The following is a 17,342-nucleotide window of genomic DNA, read 5'->3' on the forward strand; positions in this document are numbered from 1 at the left end:
TTCCCTGTGTCTACTTTTAATGAGTTATAGTGAGTACTGAACTGAGCTACAGACTTCTTGATGATACTTCCCATGATTGAGCCTGAGAGAAAGCATCTTAGCTTTTCTCATTTTCTATGGAAACACAAGTTTTAAATTTCTGATCATCCCCTAAACTAGTAAGCACTGGCTGGCTGCTGATTCTTTGAAAGTGAAGTTGTTGACTTCATTTTCCAATTTGTTCCTAATTCTATCTCAGGTGGTCTCCATTTGCATTTGAACTTGAACCTTCATATACCTTTTCAGACCCTGATTATTGAGCTACTTTTGGCTACAGTTTAGGTGATTCTGCTGACATAGGATGGCTCCTGGTAAAGATTCTCATACTGACTCCTGCAACACTTTGAAGGCCATATCTGTGACTGAGTTTACCTCAACCACCATTTGGGACTTTTGTCAATAATAAATGGCTTGCAATCCTTTTATACCTAGCATGGATGTTGTTGATACTACATTTTTTCATGTCCACTAGAGTAGGAAAACAATAGATTGGAAACTGTGTGAGCCAGAGAGACATATACATGAACTGGTTTATTGCATACTAGCTTGGTGCATATATTTCTGTGTGCTTAACTAAAATAAAGGTTAAAATATGCGCAGGACTTATGAAGATTGAATACCATGATGTGGGGTATTTTTCTTCTCTGATTTTAGTCAATTATTTATGTCTATTACTTCATAGCTTTTATTAAATTTATTCCTTACCCCGTTTTACTTCAAGGAAGCAAAAACATTTAGCATAAATGGCTAAATAACTTGCTATATTCACTGAGCTTCTGAAAAGATGACCCAGAACTACTGATTTCTAATGTTGTAGACATTTGCACATGACTCAGATGTTCCATTTGATGATTTTGGAAGTAGAAGTATGCTTTTAGGCAGGAGGCCACCATTGAACATCAACTGTATATTACTCCAGTGAGGTTTACAGGTTCTCAGAGCTGGGTTCAACTTCTCAGAGGGAGCAGGCCTTTAATCAATGAATGCTGTGGTCACCCATCAGAGTCACTAATATTTGACAAAGACCTGTGCCGCTAGGTCTGGCTTCCATGAGTTTCTTGAGGGGTGCTGCAAACACATGCGGTACAAGGCTAGGCATTAAAGTTGGTCTGAGTTTGAGATCTAGGCTTATTATTTTATGACTAATAGCTTCCATATTCTTGGAAAACTTTTTAAGTCTCTCTCATTCTCATATTTTGAATTATAGCTGGCATAACACCACTCACCACAAAGGTTAAAGGGTCGGAGCGAAAAACCATGAAATTTGGTTTTAATCTTTGGGACACTGTCTATAGACTTGCCCAAGTTAGTCCTCGTCACTATTTTTATATTGTTTGAAATTAAATTAGTGTAATGTACTCTTGGCTTTATAAGGACAGCAAACATGAATGTATTGGAAACCAAATGGTTTGAATATGACCGCAAACTGCTGAGACAGCAAGCATGCTCCACGTGTGGAAGTCCTTCGGGTTGTATGATTTCCTTGCAAACCTGGAGAGAGTCCCCCACAGAATTTGGTTGGAAAATCAAAGCTATTGACACAGTGTACATTAGCAATGCTATTCCCCTTGAAGCAAGATCTTGCTGTAAAGTTAAGACTGGCTTCAAACTCAGGATTCTCCCGCCTCAGTCTCAGGGATTGGCTATGTAACTCAGGTCAGCATCAAATTCATGGAGACCTTCTTGCCCCTCAGCCTGAGTCCTAGGATTATCATCAATTTCCACCTTAGCCTGGGCAGAGCAGAGGAACTGGGTTTCAGCCACTTAGCTCTCCAGCACCTGAAGAGAAGGGTCAACAATGTCTGAAGGAGACCGTTTCCCACTTGGCACCAAAGGAGAAGGTGAAGTTGGGGGGCTGCTTTTCAGCCTGTGTAATGTACCTACTTGGAAGGGAGATGCTTAAAAATACCCATAATTAAACAAAGCAGTTGGGGTTGTGCTGGATATGGTGACGTGTGCCTATAATTACAGCACTCAGAAATCCAAGCTAGAGGATCACAGTGAATTTAGGCCGATGTAAACAGCATGGTGCAGTCTAGGATGGCTGAGGAGATCCAGTGAGACTGTTCAAAGAGCGAGCAACAACAGTACAGAATTAGACCAGACTTTGGAAGTTGGCTATGAGGGACGTAAGTAAGAAGTGCCACTCAGGACCGCGCTACTGAACTGAACCGCTGCTCTAGTGCTGTCACTAATGTGTCAGAGTATTGACAAAGACACAAATGTCTCACACCCTAGCAATTGGGATAGAGGGTGGGCAGCAGACAATGCTCTCATCCCTTTGCTTTATCAACTCATAAAGAAATTATTGAAAATGTAAACGACTTTCCATTTTCTTTTTTTAATGGTTCTTTTACTTTATTTTATTTTTTATTAGATATTTTACTTATATTTCAAAAGTTACCCCCTTCCCCCACTCCCCCTTTCCCTCCACTTCTCTCCATGAAGGTGCACCCTCTCCCAATCCCCCTCTGCACCTCAGTGCCTTGGCATTCCCCTACACTGGGAAACGCGCCCTCACTGGACCAAAGGCCTCTTCTCACATTGATGCCAGTGTTGTCCTCTGCTACATATGCCACTGGAGCCATGGGTCTCTCCCCGTGTACTCACAGAGCTGTGGTGGGTGTGGTTAGTTGATAATGTTGTCCTTCCCATGAGGTTGCAAACCCTTTCAGCTCTTTTAGCCCTTTCTCTACCTCTTTCATTGGGGTCGCCATGTTCAGTCAGATGGTTAGCTGCAAGCATCCTCAGCTGTATCTGTATGACTCTGGCAGAGCCCCTGAGGAGAATCCATATCTGGTTTTTGCCAGTAAGCACTCTTACTGTCAGCATTAGTGCTTGAGTTTGGTGGCTGCTATGGCGTGGATTCCCAGGTGAGGCAGTCTCCAACCAATCTTTTCTTCAATCTCTGATCCTCTATTTCACCCTGTATTTCCACCTGTGAGTGTTTTGTTCTACCTCCTAAGAAAAAAATGAGACATCCCATTTTGGCCTTTCTTCTTTTTGAGCTTCATAAGGTCTGTGAATTGTTTCTTGGGGATTCAGAGCTTTCTGAAGCTAGTGTCTGCTTATCAGTGAGTGCATACCATGTGTGTTCTTTTGTGACTGGGTTACCTCACTCAGGATGATAGTCTGTAGTTTCATCCGTTTGCCTAGGAATTTCATGTAGTCATTGTTTTTAATAGCTGAGTAGTACTTCATTGTGTAAATGTACCACAATTTCTGTATCCATTCTTCTGTTGAAGGACATCTGGGTCTTTCCAGCTTCTGGCTATTATAAATAAGGCTGCTATGAACATGGTGGAGCATGTGTCCTTGTTATATGTTGGAGCATCTTTGGGCTGTATTCAGGAGTGGAATAGCTGGGTCTTCAGGTAGTACTATGTCCAGTTTTTTGAGGAACCACCAGACTGATTTCCAGTGTGGTTGTACCAGGTTGCAATCCCACCAACAGTGAAGGAGTGTTCCTCTTTCTCCACATCCTCACCAGCATCTGCTGTAACCTGAGCTTTTGATCTTAGCCATTATGATTGGTATGAGGTGGAATCTCAGTGTTGTTTTGATTGAAATTTTCTTGATGACTAGGGATGTTGAGCATTACTATGGTGTTTCTCAGCCATTCGGTATTCCTCATTTGAGAATTCTTTTTTAGCTCTGTACCCCATTTTTAATTGGATTGTTTGATGCTCTGGAGTCTAATTTCTAATATCTTTGTAGATATTGGATATTAGCTCTCTGTCAGATGTAGGATTGGTAAAGAAAGCTGTCATAGTCTCTGTTGAAAAGTCTGGTGCAATTCTGATCGGTCTGCCTTTATATGTTACATGCCCTTTTTCTCTTACTGCTTTTAGTATTCTTTCTTTGTTTTGAATATTCAGTGTTTTGGCTATTATGTGTCATGAGGAGTTTCTTTTCTGGTTCAATCTATTTGGAGTTCTGTATGCTTCTTGCATTGTGTGTATGGTCATCTCATTCTTAAGGTTAAGGAAGTTTTTTTTAATGATTTTGTTGAAGATTTTTTTTAGAACATCTGAATTTTTTAATCCCTCTTTACAAGTTACCTGTACCACTTTTGATTAAGAAAACTGTAGAAAGTTAGTAACTGCTACAAGCGGATACCAGTTGGTGACATGTGACTGTTTCCACAGAGTCTTGCTTTATGGGGTCTCTGCTCAAACTTGCTGGAATCACTCATGGCAGATTTTAGTCCACACATTGTTTTCCCCATATTCCTGTATTTCTTTGTAGACTCTTCAGTATTCTTACAGATATTTTTTTATGGTCCTTAGAGTATTTTTCACTTAGGTCAGCCCAGAGTGAGGGCTCAGGCTGGGTATCATTCACCAGGGACTGGATTACGTGGTCAGTCTTGGTGTCTGGCTTCCAGTTTTCAGCACTAGTTACTGGCAGAGAGACCTGCCCCTTCTCATCGATGTTAGGATGGTAGATCTTTGCTTTAAATGTGGTCTTGGGTGGTTTGAATGGATACTCTGCTGGAAAGTTGATTTCATTCTGAAGGCTCCCTTTTCATATGGAGGGCTGTCAGGAACTTGCCCTTGCCAGGTCAATAAATTAGCTTCATCACCCTGAATGTTACCGAAGTTGTTCATTCCACATTTGCAGATGTCTTCAAGTGCCATTATCAGCCTCCTGCTGGCTACCATCTTGAATGTGGTAGCGCTGCTTTCCCCTTGTTCAAGATATTTACTGGGCCTTTGAGTAGGGAATCTTTGCCCTCTTTTACCCCTGTTATCCTTATTTTTGGTCTTCTCATTGTGTCCTGGATATGCTGGATGTTTTGGATTAGGAGCTTTTAGATTTTTGAATTTTCTTTGACTGTTTTGTCTATGTTTTCTGTTACCAAATCTGCCACTGAGATCCTCTCTTTCATCTCTCGTAGTCTGTTGGTGATGCCTGTATCTATAATTCCTGATTTTTTTTCCTAGGTCTTCTATCTCCCGAGTTGTCTCCTTTTGTGATTTCTTTATTGTTCATATTTTATTTTCAATTTCTTCACCTGTTTAGTTCTGTTTTTATGTTGCTCTTTTAAGTGCTTCTACTTGTTAACCTGTGTGCTCTTGGTTCTCCTCTAATTGTTTAAGGGAGTTATTCATGTGCTCCTCAAGGACCTCCATCATTATCATGAAGTATGATTTTAAGTCCATATCTTATACTTCAGGTGTGTTGGGATATCTACTACTTGCTGTGGTGGAAAACTGGGTTCTGATGTTGCCAGGTTGTCTTGGTTTCCATTGCTTAGGTTCTTGCGCTTTCCTCTTGCCATCTTGTTATCTGTGATGTTAGGTGATCTTGTTTTCTCTGACTGGCTGTGGGTCTGAGGGCCCCTGGGCTCAGGAGGGAGATTGCTTCTGGGTGTTCAGTTGTTTGGGGGCAGGCAGTGAGTTCTGATGGAGGTGACTTGCCTCTGTCTCAGTGGTCTTGGCTCAGAGAGCGCTTCCGAGGCTCCTCTATGTGCTTAGCAGTGTGTGGGCACCCTGAGTCCTGATGGTGGTGACCTGGCTCACTCTCTGGACTGGAAGGGACCGGTTCTCAGAGAGCACCATGCTACCTGTGCCCTGAGGGTTCCGGGGAGCCTCTCCCTGGATGGTCAGTGCGGGGATCACCCATGGGCTCAGGTGGCAAGGCACTTCTGAGGTTCCTCTGTGTGCTTAGCAGTGTGTGGACACCCTGAGTCCTGATGGTTGTGACCTGGCTCTCTCTCTGGGCCGGAATGGACCTGTTCCTAGAGAGCACCATGCTTTCTGCACACAGAGAGTTGCTCGATGTCCCTCTCGGGATAGCCTTTTGTGTGTGTGTGTGTGTGTGTGTGTGTGTGTGTGTGCTGGGCTCACTGTGGGCTCTGATGGGAAAGCACTTGCGAGGTGCTCAGGCAACTAAAGGAAGGGAAGGCCGAGTTCTGAGTCCTATGGTGGTGACCCATCTTCTCTCTCTTTTCTTCTCTCTCTCTCTCTCTCTCTCTCTCTCTCTCTCTCTCTCTCCCTCTCTCTCCTTTTCATTTTCTTTTGATATACGCAAGATGAAACCTGTAGCAACCTAAGGAGCCTGGCACACACACTGAATAAGGGCTTGTTTCTGTAGAATTGTGAAGCAAATGATCATGACAGTTTTGTGTGTTTTTGCTTGAAGAAGTAGAGTTTTGTGAAATTCCATAGCCAGCGTGAAAGCAGAGGGAGTAAAGATGAAGCAGGAGTGGAGAGAACAGGAAGCATTCAAGATGGGAGTAAAGATAAATGGGGTGGAGGTCATGGGTCGTTTGCATTAGAAAAAGGAGGAGTTAGAAGCAATGGAGTTTGGTAGTTGATTAGACACAGGAGAGAAGAATGACAAGAGCAAGGAGATGATTCTTGTTTCTGGCTGGGGCAGTCTTGGTGGAGAGAGAAGCCATTCTTTATAGTGGAAAATACCCAAATAGGGGTGGGCTAGTATGGGATTTATAGCTTTTTTTGGGATATGTTGAGGTTAAGATGCCTGTAATACATTCAATTTTGAGAAAGTACTCAGACAATGTGCTTCTGGGTGTCATATGAGTTGACCTTGTAGCTTCTGTGGGGACCTGCTCATCTGGAGAGAGTGTGCAGAGATTATGAATGTCCCAGAAAGCATCCTTAGGAGTCCTTTTAGTTTACTGCTTCCTAACTTTGCGTTTCTCTTGTGGTAGAAAGGGTTATGGAGGAGGTATTTGTATGTGTTCAATGTCAGATGTGTTCCACAGCCATTTTCCACCATGTTTTATTGAGACAGGGTTCTCAATGAACTTGTAGCCCACTGATTAGGTTAGGGTAGTTAACAAACAATCTCCTGGAATCCATCTCTCTCTATTTTACCAGTACTGGGATTACAGACATGAACTCTTTTCACATGGGTGTTGGTGATATGACATCCGATATTTATGTGTCAAGTTTCTTCACCAGCCCAAATATCCCTTCCCTCTTCTATGCTGGTGAAAGCAATTTAGCCGAACTCTTATGCCAATGAATAAAGGTAGACTGATAGCTGTCAATAGTTTTTCCTAATAGAGACTTCTTGCCATGACAGTCCTTAAGACTCTTAGAAATTTGAGACAACAAACTTGAACTGCCATCTTCGTTAGGTCTCAAGTGGAGGGGTTAGGATACCAACCCAGTCACAAAACCTTTACCTTACAGTTTGTTTTGCCTGCATAGTGTTCTGAGACCAGAGCCTTAACATAATAATTATCAGAGAGATCAGAGGGACTTCATCTAGCAACTGACAGGAGCAAATGCAGAGTCTCATACCCAAACATCAGGCAGAATTCGGGGAGTCCTGCAGAGGAGGGGGAGAAAGGATTAGAGGAATTAGGGAAGTCAGGGATACCATGTGAACAGAGCCTACAGAATCAACCTGAGTGGGAACTCATGGATCAGTTGAGATCAGAGAGCATGTATGACCGAGGTCCTCTGCATATATGTTATGGCTGAGAAGCATATGCTCTTGTAAGATTTCTAACAGTGGAGCAATGTCTGACTCTTTTTGCCTGTTTAGGGGATGCTGGTCCTACTATAGTTTTTTTTTTTTTGTTTTCATCCAGCCTTGATGTGATGATATATGTACCTAGTCTTCTTGTTTGGTTGGTGTTCGTAGGAGGCCTTCTCTTTTCTTGAAGTTAGGTCCAAGTATGTGCATGTGTGCCTGTGTGTGCATGTGTATGTGATGGATTCAGGGAGAAGGGAGATTAGGGAAGGTGGAACAGAAAAGTACAGTTGGGATGTAATTTATGAGAGAAGAATAAGAATTCAAAAGCAAAAGCAAAAGATTCCCCTCCCTTCCCTCTCCCTCTTTCTCCCTCTCCCTCCCTCTCCCTCTCCCTCTCCCTCTCCCTCTCCCTCTCCTCTCCTCCCCTTCCCCCTCTGTGTTTCTCTTCTTTGGATTTTGCTGGTGTGAGGTATTGATTGTCTATGTTTTCGTGGGTATAGTTAACCTTCTTGGGTTGGAGTTTTTCTTCTTGTACCTTCAATTGTTCTTGTTTGTAGATAGATATTATTTAAATTTGACCTTGTCATGATATAGTGTGTTTTCTCCATCTATTGAGATGTTTTGCTGGGTAGAGGTCTGGGCTGACATATATGATCTCTTAGAGTCACATCTCTCCAGGCCCTTCTGGCCTTCAGAGTCTGCATTGAGAAATCAGGTGTAATTCTAACAGGTCTGCCTTTATGTTATTTGGTCCATCCCCTTGCACCTTTTAACATTTTTCTTTGATCTGTATGTTTAGTGTTTTGATTATTATGTGGCACAGGAACTTTACTTTCTGGTCCATCTGATCTATTTGATGTTCTATCTTTGTTTGTGGGTGTTTTCTTCCTTGGATCTTAATTCTGCTTTTGCCTTCTGGTCTTTGTGGCCTGGATTTCTTGTGCTCTGTGTGATCTTGGATTTAGTAGGGATCAATGTCTAAGTTGGGGGCTGGATTTCTGGTAGGTAGTTTATTCTTGGTGCAGCAGGGGGTCTCTGCCTGATTTCGAGGGTGGTATAAGGAGACAGGGATGGGGAACACTGAGCAAGTGGAGGAGGACACCTGTTGGGCTGCCTATCTGTGAGTCTGACCACTGATGTGATGGTTAGTCAGGCAGATAGTCTCTGCCTAAATTTACTTATCTGTTATTCTGGCTTGCTTGGCCTACACCCGTTCTTCAAACTGTCATGGCCTGAACCAGTTCTTCTAAGTATTATGGTTTGCACCTGGGCAGCTTATTTCTGCAGGAATTGAGGGCATGGGTATATGGGAGGGCAAAGGAATGGGTCTTTGGAAATCAAACCCAGGATCTAGGGAGTGGAGGGGCGGTCACAGGGAGGCAGGTCACTCACCCATTTCTCTGATTTGTCTAACCTGCTCCTGGACAATGGAAGTCCTCCCAAGGTGGGGCAGGGTAGGGGTTCAGTAGAATGGGTCTTTGGGAATTATAGCACAGTTAAATTAGCAATTGAAAATTATATTTATAGAATTTTATAAGGTGTAAAGGGATGTTTTTGGTCAAGCCTTTTGAGGTTTAAACTGTCTTCTTGGAGGGAGGATCTTAATAATGAACCCGAGGCTTCTACTACTATCCAATCCCAGCCTGTGCTTATGAATGAAGGGAGTTTTCACACCGTGGAAGTGGAGCTCATATCATGTTTATGTGTTGCTATCAGGGATAGCTTTTTAATAAAAAACAAATTCTGCAAGGGACATTTATGTCACTTGACTATTCTTTTAAAAACGACGATGAAGCAAGCATCATCTTTAAGTGCACCATTAGCGTTTCTGGCTGTTTGTCTAAGTGCAGTTCATCAACTCTGGTCACTCCATGGAGGGGTTGTGGCACAAGAGTTATGATGGATTCTCCAGTCTCTTCAGTCTCTAAGCAAAGTCCATTCCCTCCCCTACTTCCTGGCACGTGTCACATGCATGTTTCATGCCCAGCATGTTGTTACTGTCAATCTTTTCTGCTTCCAATATAAAAGGTGAGCTCACCGAGGACAGGGCCCATAGTCCTCATTATTCACCGGTCTTTGCTTCCTATTCAGTCTTCTGGAGAGAGTCCTCATGTTTCTTAAACATGGCAGCACCCTGATGGCTGGGGTAGGCTCAGATATTCCCAATTAGACCATCTCTGACTGAGGTTCAATATCTCTCGTTTTACAAATTTAGCTTCATCCCTTCTAAGCCTTCTTGCCTGGATGGCAATGACATTGACATGTGAACAGGCCATCTGAAGAGATGACAGTTGACACCCAGGATGATGATGGCATATGAGCTAACTTTCCTGTGAGTTCAGACTGTCAGATGCTAACCTGCCCCCTAATAGTAAGGCCTCATTGCTGAAAACATCTATCCAACTCATTGAACATGAAGAAGTGAGCTAGTGCCTACTTAGACCCCTCCCTCATCCTATGGAGTAGAGTTCATGGTAGAGGAAAGAGTTCTGCATGTAACCAAAGGAGAAAGGTAAACACAAACACAGCCATAAACTCTGATTTACAGTGTTAACCTGCCTATAATATGCCATAGTGCAATAGTGGCGTTAAAGCTTGTGGGAGTCACCAGTATCTCATTGGATGTAAAGCCCACTACAGGAGATCGAACCCAACCTCAAAACAGCTCTCATCCCTCAAAGTGAAGTCACAAAGATCTGAAAGATGGTGGGTATGTATTTAACTAACAATCTGAAAAACTTTTCCAGGCCCAAGGATAATGTTTGTTTGAGAAATGATCATGGGACTTTGGCCATGGCCTGCTGTTAATCATCTGATTTCAAGAAGAAAAGGTACTAATCTGAGACAGTAATGAATGGATCTCGATACCAGGAAATTTAGGCTTCTGAAAAGTCATTTGTTATTTCTACTCTGCACATCATTGGTTATAAATAAACGAGTCAGTAAATAATAGATATCAGTCAATATTTTACCAGTTTATGAAACGGTGGAAGACCCCATCTACAATTAATGATGGACACCCATCCATAATGTGTATGTTTTCTCCCCAGAAATACTGAGCAGGAAAGGTGAGTATTGTTATTTTTTGATAAGCTGTAATTCTGAGAAGTTATACTGAGTGGTGTTTACTCTCCCAATCTCAGCATCTGCCAATCGCTGAATATATTCTGGAGCTTCAGACGGCAGACAGTCTCAGAGCTCTGGGCTCTATCTCTACTCTTACCTTACAGAACTTTCCCCCCCTGCCACTGGGCTCCTGTCACATGACCTTCTCAAGAGTTTCTTTCTGCAATGACTCTCCAACTTGCCATCCACACAGAAGCAGTGAGTTCTTTTAAAAACACAAACTACATCACGTGTGTATAGCCACATGTCCTAGTTCTGATGTTAGATGCCAATCTTTCTTTACACATAACCTTTCTCAATTTCTTCTTTGCTGTACTATTGCCTAGGTTTTGACAGACATCAGATGAAATACTTTCTTCAGATAGTTATTGTTTTATTTCTGCTCCTGAATGTCCTCCTTCCTACTCTTTTCTCTCGGGATAGCCTATGCTTTTCCTTCTGGGCATGTGTTAATATCTATAATTATAGTCATTTGGTGCTTTACTATTTATTCTTTGTTTACACTCTAAGCTCTATAAAAACAGGGACACTGTCAGGCAGTTGTATATTTAGGCAGAACCTTGGCAACTGTACACTAAATATTCACCAAATATTTTTTTCTGTAAAAGAACCCACAACTATTTATCTTCAATGTAATGAAGTAAATGGGCAGAAATGAGAACTTAGACACTTCATTTAAGAGGATTAAGAGAAAACTAATGTACCTAAAAAAAAAAAAAGCTGTTGAATTACATAAAGGCCAAGAATTGGTCTTTAGACTTGAGTTCTATCTGTGTTGGAATTTTGACATAATGATGCATGCTTGTTTGTTTCAAGAGTAGATTCAATAGACTCCAAATCAGAAAAGAAAAAAGCCACAAAAATTAAAACAAGACAAAACAAAAAACTGAGATGCTTAATAGAGAATTCATCTTGAGATTTCAGAAGACCAGTGCTATTGGCATTTTCATTGGGACAATGCTTCAGTGCATGAGCTTTCTTATACATCAAACCCTGGCTTCTAGCAATTAGATTCCAGCTCTGCAGTTCTTCCAGTTGAGACAATCAAAAATGTCTCCAGATATGGCCAAATGTGCAGGCTTGTGCTAGAGATGACCACAATAGAGAATGACTGTCCCAGGAGAAGTGGCAGAAAGCTTCCAAGGCAGGCTTAGATGCTAGAAGTAGTACTGGATGCAAGGAGACAGCATCAGGGGCTTTCCTGTCCAGACCTCCCTGTGGGCTTGATGAACCCCAGAAGGCAGTCCTTGGGTCCCTACTGACTACTATGCTTTGAGCTTCTGCATTTGTTATGTAAGAACCCTCCTGGATAGCTAAGCCTATCACGGAAAGCACTGTTTCTGCTTGGACACTAGGAACAGTGGTTCTGTTCCGTACAGGCTGAGGCACTGTGGACATTGGTTCAATGTTATAGATTCTCTGTGGAATAATCAGGATCTGGGGTCACACTGGCTGCCACAAAGAATCTGAAGAGTACAAAGAATTCCTAGGGATTATATCCTTCATCTCTCACAAATATTTAGAAGGGGGACTGTAGAGAATGCTTGGAAGAATGTAAAGAATTTAAAATGGGGTTAATGAGATGAGGATTGGACTCACAGACGTGTGAAACTGAGATAATGACTTAGCCCTGTGCTTTGCAATGCACACATGTTCATGGTCACCCAGATTCACTAACGGCTCACATAAAATCCTGCAGGGAAATCGATAGCCATCCCCTCTCTGACAGGATCTCACTATGTAGCTCTACCGGTCTTGGAATTTACCATGTAGATCAGGCTGGTCTTGAACTCACACAGGCTCACCTGCCTCTGTCTCCAAAATGCAGAGATTAAATGTGTGTCTCACACAGGCCCACCTGCCTCTGTCTCTAAAATGCAGAGATTAAATATGTGTGTGTGTGTGTGTGTGTGTGTGTGTGTGTGTGTGTGTGTGTGTGTGTATATGAGATTCTTTTCAGTATACATTTTACATATAAACCAGTTGCTGAAGCCACCACTATTGATTGTAGAGTCAGGTCCCTGGCTCCAATGTAAGCCATGAGGTTTCCTTTCAGTGAGATTCCCTATCACCTTTTTAGTTAGGACAGTTTTAACCATTTATCCAAAGTTGCAGGATGGCTGTAGAAAGGGAATTCACTCACCTTAGTGCCTCTGGGTTATGTTTTCCCTCTACTTTTCTCTCCTCTGTTTCCCCTCTCTCCCCTTCTTCTTTTTCCCTAGAACTAAATGTCTCTTTAATGTTTTTTTTTAAAATCTAATTTATAGAAAGACAATAAATGATTAATTAGAAATTCTTTAAAAAATGAAACAATTACTTGTTTAACAATTTCTTGAAAATTAAAAATGATGGTGATGAGGGGGTGCAGCAAATTTGGTACAATCTATTGAAAATGTAATTTGGCATATCTTTAAAGGACCTATGAAATTATCATGTAAACCATGTATTTCATTTTCATGAGTATTTCCTAAAGAATGGGTCTAGTTTACATAAACTGTCCATACCATTATATTATTGTGGAAGATTAGAAACAGCCTGACATCCGAAGAGAGAACTATTTTCATACAGTGTAGCATATTAGGCAGCCATCTTTAAAATACTGTGTTCAGAGACATAGGTAGTAGGTACCTAGGATAACAGAGCATAACACAAGTGTATGAGCACTGTAATCTCAGTTCTGTTATTGCACACACACAAACACATGCACACTCATAAAAAAACACAAGGACTACAAGTAAATACAGAAAAACACTTAACAGTGTTATCTCTGGGGTAGTGAGATTGTAGGTAATGGTTTTTTCTTCTGACTTTTCAGCATTTTTAAATTTTATACTCAGAAAACATTATTTTAAGAATTCACTATTGTCAATTCAGAAATTTTTATTATCTGTATTAAACAAGAAATAAATGTTTATAGTACTCAAAAGCATATCTAAATAATGGGAAAAAAACACTGGTGTATAAGAGTATATTTCTTACATGTATAAGTAGGTAAAATTTAAATCTAAGAGGTAGTATCATTTTCTTCATTCTTAAGAATAGAAAATTGATATTTAATAAGTAAGAAATGTAAATCTCCAAAAGAAAATTGGTGCAAGGCATCTAGCGCTTGTGCTACTTAGGTATAACCCTGAAGATATAACCACTCCCCACTGCTATAGAAACACCCAGAGTTATGTTTAAGTGGGCATAATGGCCAACGTGCATGATGGCTTAATGACTTAACAACACTCCCCAGATGACTGGATAAATCTCTGATGAAGAAAGAAACACCATACCATTATTTTAGTTGGAAGAATGGCACCAAAAATCATGCCCTCCCCCCAAAAAAATTTTGCAGGACTATCAGAAGTCCAGTAGGCCTTGTTACTATTGTTGTCAATGATTTCTTGCTAAAAATTCAAGTAAAAGAGTTAAATTGCTTAAAGCAGCAAAAAAAAAAAAAAAACAAAAAAAAAAAAACAAAAAAAACAAAACCAAAAACCATAGTGGTGTATGGTCTGCAATGACATAATGACTTGAAACATAACTAGTGAGACACTTCAGTGTCTTCATCTGCAGACTGTGCACATATATTCTGCTTTCAGAATAGTTTTGCAAATTCTACACAGACAAAGGGTGGAAGCAAAGGACTAAATCTATTTGTTTGTAAAGCATCCTTGAATTTATATTGCAGTACAATATAATAATGACATGAGGCTATGTCACACACAAAAAGGCAATGACTATAGCTTTGAAAGTTAACTTTTAAAGTTATATGACTAATTCTGTGATTTAAAACAATCACATAAATGTAAAAAATGCATTCTGACATTATTACATAGAATCTGAGGCTTGCCATTCTAACAAAAATTCTGGGATAAAATTAAAAAACAATTTCCATTTACACCACAAAGCAGTAAGTTTAAATCAGACTATTTTGAGTTGTGTAGCCCTTTATTAGCAACTAAAATAGAAGGTATCTGTTGTACAACATGGGCAGTAATTGTCTGTAACTGGAGATTTCTTATATTCTAATACAGGTCATTTATAAATGCACTTTTGTTAAAAGGCTTCCACCCTTTGTCTGTGTAGAATTTGCAAAACTATTCTGAAAGCGGAATATATGTGCAGGAGTCTGCAAAGAGTGCAAATTTCCATTATGTTGAATGCCTTACAAGCCAGTGCCTGACAATTGGGCAAATAGTTTATTCCAGCCTTCCTTCCACTGCCCACAACTAGGAGGAATTTTTAGAATGAGTTGAAATGAAGGAGGACTACACCTACTAGAAAAGAAGAAGAGAGTTCTACTAGTCTGAGGTTTCAGTTCTCCCCACACCAGAAGCAACATGTTGGTAAAGGTTAGGCTGGACCCTGGACAGAGTCTGAGTGTGTGCAGAGTCCCTGAGGGTCGCGCTTCAGTGGACCGTGAGTGTTCCAGCTGCATAGCTGACTGACCTGTCTTGCCAACTTCTGCACTGGCTCGACTGGGCATAATTCAAAAAGAAAAATCTCATATTCATTCCATTCTTCTGAAGCTCTGTGATAGCATTTAATAACACCCCGATGGGATGTCTTCCACATATAGTATTATGATATTTCTTCAAATAATTGCTAAAAGATACAGGATCTAATTGTTCTATAATACTCATACCCATTTTATCTAGATACTCAATGGATCTATAAATCTCCCCCTGGGATTCATTATAGTAACTGTAACGGAACCTTTGACCCCAGTGGCAGAAATCAGAAGAAACCACAAAGAGATTACTAGGATGCACTAGGTATTTACTGAAGAGTTTTCCAAATTCCTGTTCTTTTGACTCACTCAGAGCTCCAACCAGGACAGGAATAATGGTAAACTCATCTCTGTGGGTAACGGATGGATCCACTTGTTTGTAAGCACGGGCAGCACAGACCCACAGTACGGTTATCATGCATGGGGTGCAATGATGGCTCCAGCAGGTCTTTTCGTAGACTGTACTAGTGAATGCCAACCTTCTAGCTGGGCATTCAGCTGAGGGCCTGAGGCAGTGTACCAGCTTCCGGCGTGGCTGGCTTCCCGGCAGACCACTCGGTTGGACATCTTGGTGCTTGTGCTGCTCGCCACTCTACCGGGTCTGGCCCATTGAGCATACCCCCCCTTCTTGAATTTGAGATCCTCCTGCCTCAGCATTGCAAGTGCTGAAATACAGGTGACCCCTGGGTAGTAGGCATGCTCCACCATACTCTGTTTAACTTCTTTAAATTATTTTTATTAAATCTTTGAAAATTAAGCCATTTATATAATGTATGTAAAGCATACTAATTCTCAAAAATAACCCCCAACTCCTCCCAGGTTTAACCCACCACCACCTTCTTACCCCTCCCAATTGATTTTTAATACCTCACTGAATCCTATATGTTCTGGCTACATACTTGCAGGATGGGACTACCCAGTGGAGCAGAATGTGGTCATCACATCAGGTTCCACCCTTAAAGAAGACTGACACTCATTGCTTTAGAAGACATTAACTTTCGGCAGCTCATTAGCTGGGAGTGGGGCTGCATAAGCTCCTTTTCTGTTCACACTGGAATGTTCACTGTCTTGATCTTGTGCAGCTGCTGTGAGACCAGGGGCGCCACAGTTCTAACTTCTTAATGCTTTGTATTTTCCTCTTCCCCAAGCCTTTCCAATGCCTACTCGTTTCATCCCGGATCATAGTTTTCTCTCCCTGGATCCCTCAAGACTAGCTGAGGCTCTACCTTTCCCTAGACACATACTCCACCCCTGTACTTACTGACATTATGCTGGTATTTCGGGTAGGTGGTAAATGTTTGAAGAACTTAGTTATTGTGCCTATTGTTAACAATACACTTAGCCATCTGTTGAAAATATGGGGGAGATTTTTTTTTTTTTGTTACCCTTCTGCTCATGTTCTTCAGAATGTTTACTCCAAAAGGCAAAGACAGGAATTGTCCAGTTTACTGTTATATTGTCGGTGGTAATGTAATGACTCATACCCAGTAGATATTAGCCTTTTTGAATTATTCTCTTTTAATAACTCCTCTTTTGAAAAAGAATGATGTTGAGTTGGTAAACTTGGTAAGGGGTTGTAATTAGGTGCAATGATTGTTTCAGTGTTTGTCAGTAGGTAGGTGCTCAAAAGAAGAAATGCAGAAAGTCCTTTCAACGAACTAACCAGAATGAGCAAAATTAATATATAGTCATTCAACCAAGCAATTTTATACCATTATCTTCCTATGGATTTATTCAACGGGTATATGTTGAAGTGTTTTTCCATGTCATGATAATCAAGGGATTAGTCATATAAAGATGACTAACATTTGGGCTCTGGGCTTGAGTACATTGTCCAAGTATCTAGTTAAGTATCTAGTACGTGTTCATCTTTCTTCTGGAGCTGGTGCTCCAACAGATGAGAAACATTATACCTGCTCTTCAGAGACAGACACAAAGTTTAGAGACACATAATACGTTACTCACCAAGCAAATAATAAGAGCTTTGATGACTGTGCTATAAAGTGTGTGAGACAGTAGTTTTCTAGTCAAGATTTGGGGATGGTCCTGGAAGACTTCCGGTGTTTTCTGAAGATTAAACAGGCTCAACCATTAAACATATAGCGCAGTCTGTGAGGTCACATTATGATGTTCTATCTACCATTAGAGATGTGAGTGTTCAGTAAGGCATGTTTATGGGGACAGCCCTTAGCAGATGAATATCAGTCAGCTCTTCTGGAGAGAG

At 41.1% G+C, this 17,342-nt stretch overlaps 1 protein-coding gene and 1 pseudogene across 2 annotated transcripts; both read right to left on the reverse strand.

Moving 5' to 3' along the window:
• Positions 1-4,144: 4,144 nt before the first annotated feature.
• On the reverse strand, positions 4,145-4,703 carry LOC308417793 (ubiquitin-conjugating enzyme E2 L3-like; annotated as a pseudogene). Its single transcript has one exon. The product of its transcript is annotated as a ubiquitin-conjugating enzyme E2 L3-like (transcript).
• A 10,314-nt stretch (positions 4,704-15,017) lies between these two features.
• Positions 15,018-15,685, reverse strand: LOC308417384 (protein MEMO1-like; the record flags this gene model as incomplete). The annotated part of the gene is made up of 2 exons (XM_080912668.1): positions 15,018-15,468; positions 15,537-15,685. 2 exons carry the CDS (start codon positions 15,683-15,685, stop codon positions 15,018-15,020), a joined length of 600 nt encoding a protein of 199 aa, XP_080768794.1.
• Between the last annotated feature and the right edge of the window lie 1,657 nt (positions 15,686-17,342).

Source organism: Micromys minutus, assembly GCF_963924665.1.
Source record: "Micromys minutus genome assembly, chromosome: 2".
Taxonomy (NCBI): domain Eukaryota; kingdom Metazoa; phylum Chordata; class Mammalia; order Rodentia; family Muridae; genus Micromys; species Micromys minutus.